An 18,103-nucleotide genomic window follows, 5' to 3' on the forward strand; every position below is an offset into this window, starting at 1 on the left:
ATTTGGTTTTGGTTATTATGCTTACTTGTATTGTTGTCAAATAAACTAAGTATAATAGCGTCCTTGAGTAGAAGGTTCTTACCAATACCAATCGATTGGTTGAATCAATAGTGAGATGATATAGGGAACACTACTCTTAATCATTCCTAGTCGAGTATTAACATTTAGGGACAATGTTAATGCAATAAGACTAGCATGTAAGTCAAGTCGATGACTTGATGTCACAAGTCATGGATATAGAGATATCAAGTTGACACATGGGTATGCATTGGAGAATATATACTGAATGACCCGCCATGAGAAAGTATCATGGATCGTTATATGAGTGTCATATACTTTCTCATGTGGCTATTAGTATGACTACTAGTCCTTGGACCTGAAGTCACCATGGATCCCTACATAAGGAGTTATGTACTTTGGCTTCGTCAAACGTCACCCGTAACTGGGTGGACTATAAAGGCGATTACTGGGTATGTAACGAATTATGTAGAGGGATGTGAGTGATATAGATGAGATCTATCCCTCCTATATGACGGGAGCGATATCGATATTCCTGATAGAGTGAGACCACGAAGTGCATGGCCATGCCCAAATGAGTCAATATGAGATATTGAGCTCATTTGATTGATTGAGTCTACTTGGAGTTCAAGATTTAGATTGATTAGAGGATGACACGGTCTATGCCTCACATTGATCAATCTAGATGTCTAGTATAGAAGGACAATGTCATATGTTGTGAGGAGTCACAATTAGTAGTCACAAGGTGATGTTGGATCTCAACATTCTTATAACTTGGGTAGTAATGATGTGTTGCTAGATACCGCTCATTACTTATGCTTCTAAATGGGTTTAGGAGCATTGCCAACGTTATAAGAACCTATAGGATCACACACAAAGGACAATTAGATGGAGATTAGGTTCATATGATGAACCAAGAGGATTAGATTCATGTGATGAATCAAATTGGATTAAGAGTAATCCTAATTGAACTAATTGAGTTGGACTCAATTTGATTCATGTGTTCAATAAGTCTAATTTAGATTATGACTCATTGAATCAATTTAATTAAATGAATTAGATTCATTATATTAAATTGGCTTGAATCAAATGGTTAGATTAGATCAACCAAGGGAGAGAAGTGGTCAAGTTTGACTTGACTTAAGTAGGAAGATGAAGAGTCAAGTTTTGACTTGACTTTGACTTGACCAATGCCACATCATCAAGGCTTCTTCATTTGGTTAAGTTTGACTTGACCAAATGCCACCTCATGGGAGTTACCAAGAGTTGTGACTCTTGATATTCCATGGGAGTTACAAGCCATAATGTGGCCGGCCACTTAAGGATGAAAATTGATTTTTCATTCAAGTGAATTCATTCCATCTTCTTCCTCAAGCTCTTCTCTTCTCTCCCTCTCCTCCCTTGGCCGAAGCACTTAAGGTGCTAGCACACCTTTGTTTGGTCTTCTTCACCTAGTTTGTTCGTGTGGATACGCATAGAGGATCGTACACTTGACGATCCCGAGATCCGGCGAACCTTTGGACGAGCGGGATTGCGAAGGGCATCTCATCAAGGGTAAAATCTCTCAACCATGTAGTTCTAGTGTAGATCTAGAGGTAAGAAACTCGTACTTGAAATTTTACGAAACTATTTTACTTCGCACGGATCCTGTGGCTTGGGGTTCGGGGTTTCCGCAACGTAAAAAGGCGGTTTTTGCGGCCCGAAAAACGCAACATCCACTTCTTCAATAATATCTCTCATATATCTCATCACATAAAAATCACACTGTTTCAAATATGGTTGCCGAGGACCCTATGTTAAAAACAAATTGTAAATGTCTTATATACATGTTTAATTGTTTATAATTTAATCATAAGTATACATGCATACCTTTATTACTTCCCATGTAACATGTTTTTTCCCTTTTTTTCCTTGTTTGAATTAAACAATCTTATGCTCCTTTATACATCAATAAGAATGGACATATGAGAGTTTTACTGATTAAAAAAATGCTTTATAAAATTTGAATATGTACTCACACATCCACTACGTATTTCCAGTCCTCGTCACGAATGCGATGACTAAGCGAATCCAACAAATAAATTGTCTCCTTATATGGATCAATGACTGTGAGAATCCAATGATAACTATACACAAATCACATAATTATTGCATGCATATTTCTCAAACCAATAAATTAAAACTGATATTATAAGTCTTACTTACCCAACATTATGTGACACCAAAACTAGTTGATTTCTTGATGCTTGACTCAGCTTATCTGCCAAGACATTCATTGAGATAAATTGAGCACAACTTAAAACATTCATTGAATTTCACTATAGGCAACAAAGCCAATGAATAATATTGTCACTTCATAAATCAAGTTTCAAGAAAATTCCAGATAGAAGAGACCATTTTAGGAGTATATTCTACCATTTTCTATGTTTCTTGAGATAAATGGCTAACAAAGGTAACACCCAATGAAAGAGCAGATAAATCAGAAAGACCATAATATCTTAGCTAAAAAAACCACCACATGTTGGATTAACGTCACTATTAGCAGCCTCCCTTAAAAAAGATAATGTAATAATATTAAAAATTGTCTCAAGACAAGCATAAAAAAAATGACAAGCGGCTTACAAACTAGAAAAGAGTTTGCAGCGACAACGTTCACAGATTTGAAAACATTTCCATTTTAAAGGCATACTAGAATAGCTACCAATATTATGCAGTCAACCATACCAAGGAAATTCATGAAAAGCTAACTAGTTGTAGATTCTAAATTATATTCAAATGCTTAAGTATAACTATTAAGAAGTATTAGTATTTAATAGAATTATGGTGTAACAAGTTCAGTCATGCATTGATATTTCAGTTTAGGATTGTATCCAACATTCTATGCATATCCATGTTAATATTTCAGTTTAGGATTATTGTGACATTTTTTGTACTCAGTATGAGATACTTTCCCGTGCTTCATCAATTTTGTCTCAATTTTCAATGTAATTTGAGGGTTTGTTTTGTTATTGCATCAGTTACGAATAAATAAGTTTAAATATATAACCACAATAGAATGTTGCTTAAAGTTGAAATTTCGGATTTCATTGCTGCAGATAACACAGTGGCCAAAAACTATAATACATGATTGAAATTCTAGACAACAGCAGTCACACCTGAGATGACTTTAAATAAAAGATATATTTAGAGAACATAAAACAAAACAGTTGTTTCAAATATGGCAAATAAAGCAAACAAATACCAAGGAAAAACGAATTATGTGGCAGAAGCTTACATTTGCTCTAATTTTCCATTGTTTACAAAATATCCATTATGTTTTGTTGACATTTTGTTTACTTGAAAGTATTCATCCTGCAAAAAATAGCATATTCAATATAATCTTTCAATGTTAAACCAGCAAAAAGAAGAAAACAGAATTAAAGGCATCATTAATCAAATGCAAGATGGAAGACAATCTTTGATGCACCTTCTGATCCAGAACTTAAAAGGAACAAGCAATGCATACAAAAACAACTTGGCTGGCAGACGGTAGGTAGGTGCTAGCTTATTTCTGCTCAGGATATATGCTGCCAGTCAGGGCCTCCTAATAAATGGAAAGACAAACATGACTTGAAATATGCATAGCTTATCATTAAATGTCAATCTCAAGAAATGTTTCTGAAATCGACAAGCTGTAGTTGTGGGCTAAAGTTGCTGCCCATGTTCATTGTACCATTGAAGCCATTGTCACTTAGCAATCTATCAAGGTGTCAAAGTTTCAGCATTAGGTGCCATTCAGTCAAGTATCCTCTGCTTTCACATCAAATAAAAACTCGCAAATGAGTACTCACACTTGTTGCAATTGAGGCAAGCTGAATAGCTCGGCCAGAACTTGAACTGTTAACAAAACTAGATTATTTTAGTAAAAAAATCAGTAATGAAGAAGCAAAATCAAATAAAGAAAATTATTCGAGAAACTTGAGCATATGTCAAATATTACCATTGAGAAAAATGAATCCTTCTAGCTGGTAGCATTTCCTTCAATAATTTCTCTCATAAATTTCATCACATAAAATCCACATTGTTTCACATCAGGTTGACAAGGACCCTATGTTAACAAAAAAATTATCAACGAATAATGCACATATAACTATTTTTTAATTAATCACAAGTAGACATATATGTGTATATATAATATAGAAACCTTTGGCAAAGAAATACATGTGCGCACTATAGTTTTTTCTGGATCAGTGTTCATACTATTAGTTCAAGCGAACAAACAGAAAGCACAGATGGATATACTTGAGCACAGAGAAGTTGTTAGTCATCCAAGAGGGTCTTCAACATTTATGAAGTGAAACTACAAACCATGTATCAACCATATATTTGTTAAGTCAGCACAATATTTGTGTTCGGTAGGTATTTGGACAAAAACTAACAAAAGAACAATATGATTTGATGATGATGATTGCTTCTCAGTTCTCTTATCTATTGATCTTTTTTACATTATTTCTAAAAAGTTGCCCAATTTCCATTAGGGTTCTTGAATCATTAGCTTAGGATTGATAATAAATAAATAAACACTGCTTAAAGCTAATCTTTTTATGCTATACTCACCTCCCAACTCATGATTCTTCCGTTTCTCTTGCAGCTCATAGACCAGATCCACAATTCTTTTTTGCTCGGGAGTGCTGAATACTCCAGCATGTAGCTCGAGGACATTGAGGATATTAACGATCTTGTCATTAGCCCTCTCCAGGCATATGAAATCCTTCTTCCTGACAACATTCCCAAAATGTATTTCTTCCCTATTCTCCCTTGAAAATCCCGTCTCCTTCTTTGCAATCTCCCTTTTAACTCTTGTTGCTACCTCAATCGAAGTTCTCCCTGACTCCTCCGTCTTTTCCTCCTGCGCCGCAGCCTCCTTGAGCTTGTCTTTTTGAGCCATGTCGGCCCAAGACATCCAGATTTGAGGGGACTCTGGCGAAGACGTCGGATCCGGGTCCTACCCAGTTGGTTGGGCATTGGGAAAGGAGGCAGCAAAGCTAGCAGAGGCATAAGACGCCTGATCCTCCGTGGAAGTGGACCCAGAGGCATCCGCGTTAGCTTCGGTAGCAAACCTAAAGAAGAGCACCGCCCCAGCGAACTAAGTAATCTAGCATTCTTCCAAAGGGAAAGGGATCAACAAATTAAGAACCGAGAAAGGAAATGCGATACTTGGGCGAAGGGAGTCGATGCAGTTTCGGACAGTGGCGGAGCAGCCGTCGCAGAGGGATCGAGTGAGGAAGTGGAAGCCAATTGGTGAGGAACTCGGCTACGATCTCCAAGTCTTTTGGATCGAACTGTTGGAGGAATAAATCGTCGTCCTCCATGAGCAGCTGTCTTCTTCGTTCAACAAGACGAATAGGTTATGAATCGACGGAGGAGTGCCACCTTTGGCGAAGGAGCAGCAGTGGAAGGTCAAAGGGCCTCGTCGAGCTCAGAACCCAGCTCACTAGGGAGAGAGGAGAGCACACAGTAGTGGATGGCGTGAAGAGTTTATATGAGGAGAGGGAAAGAAAAATGGCTTAGAGATCGAGAATGCGAAGGGGAAAATAGGGTGCCGAAAAAATTTGCAGAGATAGGGAAAGCAAAATTGTGAAAGGGAAAATGACGGAACAAATAAAGTCAAACACAACGGTTTTATCAAAACTGTTGTCGTAGCCCCTAAAACAGCGCTTAAAAACAACGATTTTAGATAACCGTTGCAAAATGTGTTGTTGATTTTAAAAAAAATTACTCAACGACAACGGTTTTCACAAACCTGTTGTCTTTTGTATTTTATGGGAGCTCAAAGACAATGGTTTTTTCTAAAACCGTTGTCTTTTACCAAATTTACTACGGTTTCATCTAAAACTGTTGTCTTTGTGGTGTTGTCGTTTAACATTTTTGTTGTAGTGATCCTACATTAAGAAAAAACCGGCAACGATCTTTGGATGATACAAATAGAGTAAAGAAGTCTATATTTTTTTAGTTATATTGGCCAAATTTAAAGTTGAGAACAATTTAGATGTGATGCACATTGAAAAAATCATTTATGATGCTTTGGTTGGCACATTATTTAATATAGATGGAAAGTCAAAGGATACATTTAAAGCAAGGTTAGACTTGCATGATATGGGGATTAGAAGTGAATTACATTTAAAGAAAGTTGGAGATAAATTTAGTAAACCATATGCAAATTTCACGCTGACATTGGAAGAAAGACGTGCATTTCATCAATTTTAAAATTTGTGAAGTTTCTTGATGGATATGCTACTAATATATCTAGATATGTGAATGTAGATGATGGAAATTTACATGGATTAAAATCACATGATTGTCATGTCTTGTTGCAAAGAATACTTCCATCTACTGTACGTAAATTCACTACAACAAAAACCCTCATAGACATCGGTTTTCCACCGATGTCTATTACATTTTCGACCGATGTCTATGAAGGCGATGTAAAAGGTCTGCCATTTTAGACATCGGGTTAAAACCGGTGTAGTATCACTTAATGACATCGGGTGTAAAATCGATGTAATATTATATGTTAATAACACCAGTTTTGGCAGCGGTATACGACCGATGTAATATTAGTTAATGACACCGGTTTTACAGCGGTGGAAAACCGATGTAATATCAGTATTGTTTAACGACACAAATTCGATTTCCGAAATAGTGAAAAACCAATATTATCACCAGGCAAATCATAAAATTAAGTTAATATTATTAATTCACTAAGAAAATCACAAATAAAAATGCACCGATGTATCTAAACACACCAAGTCAATATCTATATAACCAACACATAAATATTCTTCTTACAACAAAAAAAGATAATAGATATTGTGCACATTAAGTCAGTATCCACAAATTACACATAACTATTCTTCCTGAGGGTGACAACTGATTGGTGATTCTTTGTAAAGGAGGCTTCCATCTTAAAGGAGCCACTGGAGGCTTTGGGAACTTTGCAACATCCTTCTTGGTTGTCCTCTCACCATTTAATTGATTCTCCAGTTCTCTTACCTAATAAAATAAAACAAAATAATCTGTTATAAGGCATCTTAAAGGGTGCCATGCCATTTGGTTAAACTCACACCTTTGGTTCATCAGGAGGATCATATTGGCCAATCCAGTCCTATGGCCAATCAACAAGATGTGGCATTAAGATTAGACAATGCATGAATATAAAAGAAAAGTTTAACTTACCACAGCAGGAATATCAAGTCCACGAGCAGCAACATCAGTGTAGAGCAGTATATACCCTTTTCGGCTTTGCAGAACTCAAAAAATCTACTAGTTCGTTTCTGCTGCTTCTGCTTTCCATGGATATCGAGAAAATCGACATGAATGTATCTGAGAAGCTCAGAATGGTACTTGACCGAATTGCATGAGGAGAAGAAGACCACTATCTTCTTTGAAAGGTTCCTCTTAAGAAAAGCATACAAGACCAGAAACCTTTTATTTCTAGGCACGACACAATAGCCCTGCTGCAACCCTTCGACGGTCACCTGAGAAAGATGAATTCGTGTCAACCTTGCTATTGACGAAACAACCGAGTAAAAACAATGATAAAATAAATCTGGAGATTACCTTCGACCTTCCATCATCAACACCTACATATACAGGCTTTTTCCTTAAATGACAAGTTCACAAAATCCTCAACCTGCAATTTTTTTTATAAGTTAAAGAAAATGAAAACCCAAAATGATTATGAATAGTAGTTAGAAAGAAATAGAAACCTGCTTAGTTTGGGTAGCTGTAAATAGAGCAGTTTGCCTTGTCTGCGTATTAGGGAGTGAATGTGATAATTATAAAACATGATGCCGACTTTGCAACACTCCTGTAATAACTATAAACCGAAGGGAACTAAATAGCATACCTTTGGCAGCCGCTTAAATATTTGCTCCATGTCTTCCTCAAAGTTAGCCTCCAATATTCGGCTTCATCGATTATAAGAAACTACATTTGGTGCACCAACACCCAAAATTAGTATCTCAATGTCAAACAAAGGAACATATGAAAATAATTATTGATCTCGTGGTTAGGATTAAACATGCTAGCAAATAATCATTAGCATGGATATGCGATAAGATGAAACACGCAACTAGTTGGAGAACATAAGTAGAGCTCATTAAAGCAAAAAAGAAAAGAAACAACAGATCATTTAGTAAAAGGAACTCAATGAGTACTGAGGGCATTCAATGGAAAGATATACAATTTCAGTATGCAACCACTTCAAACTACATCCAGTCACCTCCACTTTGCCATTCTAGTATCTTTCTCAATATGGCTAGCATGCTATGCTGTGCTTAGTTACATTCAATTTACAAAAACAAATTTCAATAGAACAATGATAAATGAGATTTTCAAAAAACTTTGCTGCCTAAAAATACAATACCAGAGTTCTGTGTGCTAAAAGAAAGAACAATTCCTCAATCCAATAGTCAACGGTTAAAGTATTGTTTAAATCAGTTCCTCACTACTTTTTCTGCTATCATCCCATATAATTGCATAATTTATCAAAACATAAATGACCAGGAACCAAAACACTGAAAACAAGAATAAGCCAATAATTTAGATACATGGGATCAAATGCTTTACAAAAAAAAACCATTTATCATAATTTTACTTATTTGCTCAGCTTTTTTGATCTACAAATTTGAAATAATCTGTTATGCGACAACTGATTTGAAAGAAGCTAAATATAGTGATGCATGGTGTATAGTAGATTATTATGATTTTTCTTAGAATATATAAAATAATTTATTCACACTATCTTCAAAAATATTCTACTTATATTAACATAATAAATTTTCAAAAGAATAAAATGAAAGATTCTTCCTTCATTCTTAAACCTCATAAATCTAAGCAGCATGGAGGAGGCATGATTATAATTAAACTTCCACATAATCAATAGATGTGAATTCACATTCTGTGATCCGAATACATTAACACTAATTTATTGAAAGGTTCATTAAACATGAGATTGAAAAGGAACATGAATTCTTCCAAAAAAAAACAATGCTCCAGCTCAAAGGAGGTGCAAAATGTGGGCTAGAGAGCATCTAGAACCTTGGCCTGCATATTCCTTGACCTCTTAGATATAACTACAATCTTGGTAAAAATTAACCAGAATCAAAGCAAAAGGAATAATATTTATCCAACTCCAAGGCATTAAAAGAAAATCAGAATATCAATGGAAGAAGTAACACATGAACAATAGAACAATGTCAAAAACCAATTCCAAGGAAGCCCACATATTACTATAATGGCCTCAAGTAACTAACATGAATGACTGACGATATACCGACATCAATTAAACAAAAGATATGGCAAAAAATATCTGGAGGTGTACAAGAATAATCTTGCAAATTTCAAAAAAATTGAAAAGTGTCAGAAAGATCAGCATGTACCTGTTAAAGCAAATGTGCCACCAAGCACGGCACATAGCCGAGTTAGGAAATGAAGAAAACTACGTCATTCTTCTCTTATTGTCACCGTAATAGGTGACAGATCATACAAGAAGAAAACAGCTGTTCAAAGGAAAAGGGAAAAATGGGGTTAAAATTCTACCCAAAAAAAAACAAATCATTTTGTATGTTAAATCAGAGACATTGACCTGACCACGACCTATCAAAGTCACGCATTGGCACAAAGTATTATGTGACAGAAACTGGTTTGTAGTCAACACTTCTTTAGAGAGGTATCTGTATTCCGTTGGAACAATCTGCATTGAATTACCAATTAACCTCTTTCTTGTCTTTTAGAAGGAAAAGGTAGTACTACAAGATTGAATCTAAAGACAATCGAAAACTAGTGTTCTGCAGATTATATAAATTAAAAAAGCAAAATCAAAAAGGTTATAGATCACTACACATACTGTGTAGAAAAAAGATGTGGCTAGAGTTTGACAAAACCATAACAGACTAAGTAGTAATGTAAACGCCCGGACGTGAGGTTTAACAGTATATATTTATCTCACTACAGGGAGAGTAAATTTCTCAATTGAAATCATAGAAAAATATAAGTAAATGAGTGCTACTTTTGCTAATGCAGGTTAATCCAATAAATGAAACAAAAAACGGTAGGTTGAAAAACCAAAAGATAAAATTTTTGTTTAATGAGATATAAGAAAAGCCTCAGATGTCAAGGAAAAAAAACATCGTAGTACAATCCTGCAATTAGATGAAACGGCAGAAACAACCTTTATATAATACTTGAACGTTCCACTTGTATCATCTAGTATCCTTGCAGTTCCATCAAGAGGATTATGGATCCCTGGATACTTTGGTCCAAAGACAAATCATGAATCACATGACTTACATTCACCTTTTTTGTTCCAAAAATGTTTGCACGAAGAATATAAAATGATGAGGTAATTGTACAAACCAGCATACTATTGTAACTTCAGACAAGTAATAAATTTAGCCACGTAAGTTGCCATATTCATTAAGTGCTTTGGGATACCAGAGAAACAAAATTTATGTTAAGAACATGTAAAATAATTAAAATAGGAACAATAATTAAAATTGAATTGTTAATCACATCAAAAGGTCCAAACCAATTCAAGTTTATCCAGTACTGCATATAATACAAATAATCATTTAAGTAATCTTCATCGTGAAATCTTTGTAAACATGAATTGCTAAAATTCAATAGCCACCTAAATAAAACCAATAGGGAGGAGCTTTAAAAAAAAGGCAAATCTACCAAAACAAAGGAAAATATCTTTGTTTAGGTAAAGTAGATACTTTTAATTCCACATTTCTTGCATGCTTGGTTGCTTTCATCTATTGGAAATTGACAAAGCAGAATCAATCAAATGAGAAGGTAAGCATAAAATATTTTGTAGCAAATAGTTGCTTACATGATCAAGAAGTGGAGATATTGCACAAGCATTCACTGGATGTTCTATCACATACGTCTGTAGAGACAATGAAGACAAGAGGGTGATTTTCAGTCCAGGGAGGTGAGAGTATTTATGTAATTAGCATAGCACACTACAAACAGACAAGACGCTATGGTGTAATTTCTTATTTCACTTTTTCTTATGAAGTTATAGTAGTCGAAACACATGAACTTATGTTCAATATCCTTAAAAGCATAGCAAAAAATCTACTCCTGGACAAAGAACCCTAATTGTCCCTCCAAAAAAAATGAAACAAAAGCAAAACCAATCAAAGATTTGTACCTCTGACCTGAGAAGCGAAGTCAAAACCAAGAATAAAAGTAAATACTAAAAATTATTAATAGATCTACACCATCACCTTAATTTAACAAGCTTTAAACCCCTCAAAAGAAAGTCTAGCCATCAAAACAACCAGCGCGAAGAAATTCCAACAAGGAACTCAAAAATCCCAACAGCTCTAGCCCAGAGCCGACCGATTTCCTCCAAGAAAACACTAAGAAACAAGCTAAGCATACAAGGATCAACGAGGGATCACCTCCGCATTTGACGAGAGCCGCCATGAGTGTAGACGACGAAGGAGCAGCCCCGAGGAGCCAAATCCGAGCACCAGCAGCGAAAATAGTAACGTAATCAAGACGATTTCCTGGGAAAAGGCCGCCGATGAATCAACGGAGAAACCAGAAAGCATGAGGAGAAGAAACCCTAAGAGATGGAGCAACCCGCGAGAGGGCAAAGACGGAAGGGAGAGGAGAAGAGAAGGGGAAAGAGGATATGGATGTGGTCGTTTGGGAAAGCGGGGCATTCCGCAGACCTCACAAGGGAGTCGTGTGTTGATCCTGATCGGAAGAGGAAGGGGCGTCGATCTAGGAAGGGGAAGGACGGCGTGATCTAGGAAGAGGAAGGTTTAGGTTTGGAGGGAAGAGTGAAGTGTTGTAAATTTTGGATAAGTATTGGTGGAAAAATTAAATTATTTTATTTATCATAGACACCGGGTTTTAAAAACCGCTATTAAAATCGGTGTCTATTAACGAAAAAAAGGCGCTCATAGACATCGGCTAAAAAACTGATGTCTATGAGTGAAAATCTGCGCTCATAGACATCGGTTTTTGGAAAAACTGGTGTAAAATACTCAAAGACATCGGTTTTTGCTTAAAACCGTTGATGTTCCACCGATGTCTATGAGGGTTTGTCTTGTAGTGATTCTTCCCAAAAGATATATGTGGCAGACTAATTGAGTTATGTGATTTTTTTCAAAAAGATAATTGCAGGATTTTTACATATAGCGGACTTATATAAAATGGAGGAGGAAATAGTCTTGTGTAAGATGGAAAGAATATTTCCTCTAGTATTTTTTGATATTATGGTTCATTTGGCAGTTCGTTTACCCCATGAAGCTATGTTAGGTAGACCTGTTTCGTCACGATGGATGTATCCCTTTGAACGATATTTAGGCAGACTAAAAAAATATATTTGTAATAAAGCAATACCTGAAGGATCTATCGCAGGGGTATATTATAAATGAGGCATTAACTTTCAGTTCTTTATAAACGAGTTAAATTGAGACAAGATTTAGTAGGGCAGAATGAAACAAAGATATTCAACCAGTAACATGCAATTTAAGTGTTTTCTCACAACAAGCAAGAGTGTTTGGCAACCAACATAATATGAAATTACCTTTGACTTTGTATAAGAAAGTATATTGGTATATTGTCAACAATTATAAAGAAGTTGACTAATATAGAAAGTAAGTTTTTACATTATGTAATTTTATTGTTTATATTTCATTATAAAATTATAACTTAAATATTTATTTATGCAGTGAATATCTACAACTTCTGTCACATAAAGTTCATTCACTCGTTCGGGATACATTAGAGGACTTGGAAGTGAGCCAAAGCCAGTTTGGTCCACTTCTTTAGATGCCATGTCCTTAACCAGATCAACTAATACCGCATTACGTGAAAAACTTGAATCCACCTAAGAAGAGTTAGTAACACCAAAGTTCAATTAGCAAGCACTCAAGATGAGTTAGCATCAATGAAATCAAGACAAGATATGTTTGAACAAATTCTTAACCGATTGACATCTGGAGCATTAAATTCCTTGATCCATGATTCATCTTCGGTTCCATCTCCTCCTCCTCGTTCTTAGACTTTGATATTGTGGATTTTTGGATATGAACATGATGTTGCGAAGTTTATTTCTTGTAGACTTTGATGTTGTCGATTTCTAGATGTGAACTTCATGTTTTAAACTTGTTACTTGTTTGTACTTTATTTGTTGCGTTACTTGTGTACTTTATTTGTTGCGTTACTTGATGTTAGACATTGATGTTGAGTACTTGCATCTGTTTGTGAATGTTGCTACAGGTGTGAACTTATACTTGATGAACTATGAGTTGTTTGTGAGTTTATTTGTGAATTTGTTGTTAGAAATAATATTGTATAAGTTTGTGAATATTGGTGTTAGAGTTGTGATTATTGTGAATATTGTTGTTAGAGTTGTGATGGTTGTGTGGGTTTGTAAATGTGTATACAGAGTATGTTGAAATTATATTTTTTTTTTAAAACGAAGGTTAGCGACGAATTCCTCGAAATTTGTCACTAACATTATTAGCGACGAAATATTGTTCAAAGTCGTCGCTAACAACTCAAACATATCGAGCCTCATCGTAGGCGTTTGCGGTGAAATGAAATGGGGTTAGCGACGAATCATATTGTTAGCGACGAAAACTTAGCGACGAAACAGTTTAAATTCATCGTTAATAACTTAAACATATCAATACTTATCGCAGGCGTTTGTGGCGAAATGAAATGGGTTAGCGACGAATTAAGATGGCGTTAGCGATGACATTACGAAAATCGTAGCTAACTTGTTTGCGACAAAAAATTTAGATTCGTTGCAAGCAAATTTCTTAGCGACGAACGATTTTAATTCGTCACTAAAAATTTAGCGTTGATTAAAATTATTTAGCGACGAGTTAATCACGTCGTTAATTTATTAGCGACGAAACATAAAAATCGTTGCTAATAATTATTTACGACAAGTTATAACGACGATTCCAGCGTTGAAAAGTTATCATCACAAATATTTGTTAGCGACGAACATTAATATGTTAGCGACAAAATATTTCATCTCTAAATATCAATTTTCTTGTAGTGTAGGACTTTACTTGCCTATCATATGATTAACCTTGATCTATTAAAACTTTTTATCTTATGTTTAACCTGCGATCAACTTTGATCTACAAGATCTTCGTGATTGCCAAATATATGGTCTTATTTGACCTGTTTAGACTTTCCATCCCAAGTTTAATATCTGATTAATCTTAATTTATCAGAATTTTATATTTATCTAACATCCGATCGCTCTTAATCTATTTAGACTTCTTTTCTTACAGACCCATAAAATCAGGTCTTTCATGAACTATCAGAACTTTCAATGTTGCCAAGGATCCTCTTGTGTTTTTTATGCATCCATTTGTTGATATTCTTTAGTGTTAATATAGGACGATTGATTTTCATCCAATGTTCGATATATATGCTCTCATATGTATTTACTATACTGGCATTTAAAAAAACATGCACTTCAGCTTGTCTAAAATTCACTACTACTTAAATCACAATCATCAATTTTCAATAATTTTTATTTTATCGTTGGTTAATAACTGTTTATGTATACTTTATTGATATGAACGGATAGAAATATTCCAATGGCGTGCCCATCTTTGAATATTTGGATCGATCAAAAAATATCTTCTAGATTACACAACTTTTGTCGGATAAAATATTTAGAGAAGGGGACTATAAATTCACCATGATTATGACTTACTGTCAACCAAATAATGTGGATGAGTTGGCAGAATAACGTTCCGTAAAAATTAAATCAATATTATAATTTTTTAATATTTGCGCATTACAATGGTAGCGAACTTAAAGTGAAGTGGCATATATTTATTGGCTAGTTTTGTCCTACTCTACAAATCAATGATAAATTATTTACCTGGATTATCGACCGCACAACCACTTGGTATAATTTCGAATGCTTTAATTTTAATAAATAAAATTGCCACCATCTCTTCTATAAATAGATGGGAATTGCATGATACTCTAAACAAGCAATCACTTGACTGAAGTGAGTGATATCCGTAGCTTAACCATGGCTTCCCTTGTCATGCTCTCTGCTGCTCTCCTCCTCGGCCTCTTCCTGCCTTCCTCCATGGCCAACAACGTTCTCTTTGGTGGTGACAGGCTGAACACCGGCGAATCCCTCAGAGAAAGGAACTTTAAATTCACCATGATGTCCGACGACTGCACCCTGGTGCTGAACGACAACGACCAGACCGTGTGGTCCTCCCCCACCAACGGCCTAGGCAACAACTGCTTCGCCCGCTTGCAGACCAACGGCAACCTCGTCATCCGCAACGACAATGACCAGGTTGTTTGGTCGAGCAACACCGCCGGCGAGGAGGGCAACTACATCCTCGTCCTGCAGAACGACGGCAGCGTCGTCATCTTCGGCCGCTCTATATGGTCCATCCCCCCCGGTTCCAACACCGCCACTTCCAAAGGCGCCGTGATCGTCAAAAGGGGCCGCAGCGATGAATCCACGAACATTCTCTATGGAGGTCACAAGCTGCGCACCGACGAATCCCTCAAAGAAGGGGACTATACCTTCGTCATGCAGTCCGACTGCAACCTGGTGCTGTACGCCAACAACAACAACCAGGTCATGTGGTCCTCCCAAACCAACGGCCTAGGTAGCAGGTGCTTCGCCCGCATGCAGACCGACGGCAACTTAGTCATCTTCGAGGGTATTAACTTCAACAAAATTTGGGATAACAACACCCGCGGCCCGGAGGGCAAGTACATCCTCGTCCTGCAGCGCGACGGCCACGTCGTCATCTACGGCAGCCCTATATTTACGATCCCCAACGATGAACCCACGAACAGGAAGATCGCCATGGTGACTAAAAAATAGTTGCCTTCACCACGAAGGATGCATGGGTAGCTATTAAATAAAAGCGAATAAATTGAAGCGAGGCATAAATAATAATTAGCTAGCTACATGGTGGCATAGCACGTAGCCTCGTTGTTCTGGTGTACGTAACTACTGTTAAGTTGGTGTGAGTCGATCACCTTAATTATCTATCTGCTCTGCCTTTTTTTAGTTGAATTGCATTGAAAAAAGAAAAATAATTAATTAAAGAAATCCAATAGCACACATATATAAATTGAAAAAATAAAATTAAAAGGTAGAATCTAATTAACCAATTACAGCTTTGATAATATGAACCAATATTATTCGTTAATGTTTGAGATTTTTGAGGAGAAGGTTTTTTTATTTTAAATTTTAGAAATCATTCCGAGAATAAGATATTATCGTCCCCTCCCCCCCTCTCTCTCTCTCTCTCTCTCTCTCTCTCTCTATATATATATATATATATATATATATATATATATATATATATATATATATATATAGTGTGTGTGTGTGTCATCCTCTCTCGATTTCTATCTGTGTATCTGTATGTATCTCATTTTATATCTATAGGGTCGGTACTAGAGGATCACTAAGATAGCCAATTTATTTTTTTTTCTTTTAATATTTATTGTCTCTCACATAGCTTTAATATAAATATATATTTTGTCTATATTATAAATTATTTTATATAAATCAAGTTTAATTTAACTCTAACAGGAGAGATCATGATTAAAATACGAGGAAGGTCTAATTTAATATAACAAATATATTTTCCAATGCGATTGTAAATTATTTTATATATTTTCATGCAACTCAACCCTCTCCAGCCGGCCTACCCGGTCCTACAAGTGATATCAAAACCTAACAGTTCCAGGAGGACTAACCGTCGAACGAAGCACATGAGATGGTCGGACCAAGCATCTACCCACTAAAGTTTGAGGGGAAGTTCGCGAGCTGGAAAAAGAGAATGGAGGTATTTTTCAAAACAGACTTCGATTTATTATTAATAATGGAATTTGGTTTTGAAGTACCCAAGGGTAAGGAAAAGTTTCAATGGACTAAGATGATTTTAAAGAAGATGATTTTCAAGACATGTTTACTGATTTAAGAAATGCAGAAAATATCAATACCATTGAGTCTCAATTAGATGATATTAATGAAAACATGAATGCAGATGATATTAGAGGAAGTTATTACTCAATGTTTGAAGAAGCACAAAAAGAGTTGTATTACACTTGTACTAATTTTTCTATATTCAATTTTTTGGTTAAGTTAATGCATGTGAAGGTGTTAAATGGTTGGAGCAATAAATCTTGTGATATGTTACTTCAGTTATTGCAAGAGACATTTCCCAAACCGAATGTGATTCCAAACTCTCATTATGAAGCAAAGAAAATGTTAAAAGAGTTAGGATTGACATATGAGAAGATATATGCATGTAAGAATGATTGTATATTATTTTGGGATGAGCATGAGAATAAGGATACATGTCCAGTGTGCAAGGAGCCTAGATACAAATATGATGGGATGAATAAAAAAAAGAATCTCAAAAAATTCTTCAATATTTTCCTTTGAAGTCCAGACTTAAGCGGTTGTTTATTGCAAAACATGCAACAAAAGATATGAAATGACATAAAGAAAAATGGATTGAAATTGAAGGTGTATTAAGGCATCTAGCAGATAGTGAATCACGGAAAGAATTTGATATATCACATGAAATATTTGCTAGTGATCCATGAAATATTCGTTTAGGGTTGGCTATAGACAGTTTTAATCCGTTTGAAAATATGTCAAATGCTTATAGTATGTGGCCTGTTATACTTGTAAATTATAATTTGCCACCATTGAAAATAATGAAGCCATCATACTTGATTATGTATCTTTTAATTCCTCGGCCTAAATCACCTGGGAAAGAGATAGATGTATACTTATGACCTTTGATCAATGAACTGATGGAGCTATGGGATGATGGGGTGGCAGTATATGATGCATCGACTAAACAAGTATTTTGATTACATGCTGCTATGATGTGGATCATTCATGACTTTCCAGTATATAAAACAGTATCTGGATGGAGCACAAAGGGTTATAAAGCATGTCCAGTATGTGTAGTTGAAACTAAATCTCAAAGATTATGGAGTAAAATATGCTATATATGCCACCGTCGATTCTCAAATGTGCAAC

General features: G+C 35.6%; 1 protein-coding gene and 2 long non-coding RNA genes across 3 annotated transcripts; 1 reads left to right on the plus strand and 2 right to left on the minus strand.

Annotated features, from left to right (window-relative positions):
* Nucleotides 1-2,101: 2,101 nt before the first annotated feature.
* On the minus strand, nt 2,102-3,525 carry LOC122022326. The gene is made up of 4 exons (XR_006122937.1): nt 3,485-3,525; nt 3,293-3,369; nt 2,224-2,278; nt 2,102-2,144 (listed from the first exon to the last, which is right to left on the minus strand). It is a non-coding gene; the product is annotated as an uncharacterized LOC122022326 (long non-coding RNA).
* A 4,152-nt stretch (nt 3,526-7,677) lies between these two features.
* LOC122022701 lies at nt 7,678-7,964 on the minus strand. Its single transcript, XR_006123064.1, has 3 exons — nt 7,907-7,964; nt 7,767-7,808; nt 7,678-7,690 (listed from the first exon to the last, which is right to left on the minus strand). It is a non-coding gene; the product is annotated as an uncharacterized LOC122022701 (long non-coding RNA).
* A 7,130-nt stretch (nt 7,965-15,094) lies between these two features.
* Nucleotides 15,095-15,916, plus strand: LOC122023197 (mannose-specific lectin-like). Its single transcript, XM_042581277.1, has one exon. The coding sequence runs from the start codon at nt 15,095-15,097 to the stop codon at nt 15,914-15,916; it is 822 nt and encodes a 273-aa protein (XP_042437211.1).
* Nucleotides 15,917-18,103: the final 2,187 nt, after the last annotated feature.

The sequence above is a fragment of the Zingiber officinale genome, chromosome 9B, assembly GCF_018446385.1.
Source record: "Zingiber officinale cultivar Zhangliang chromosome 9B, Zo_v1.1, whole genome shotgun sequence".
In the NCBI taxonomy this organism is placed as follows: Eukaryota; Viridiplantae; Streptophyta; class Magnoliopsida; order Zingiberales; family Zingiberaceae; genus Zingiber; species Zingiber officinale.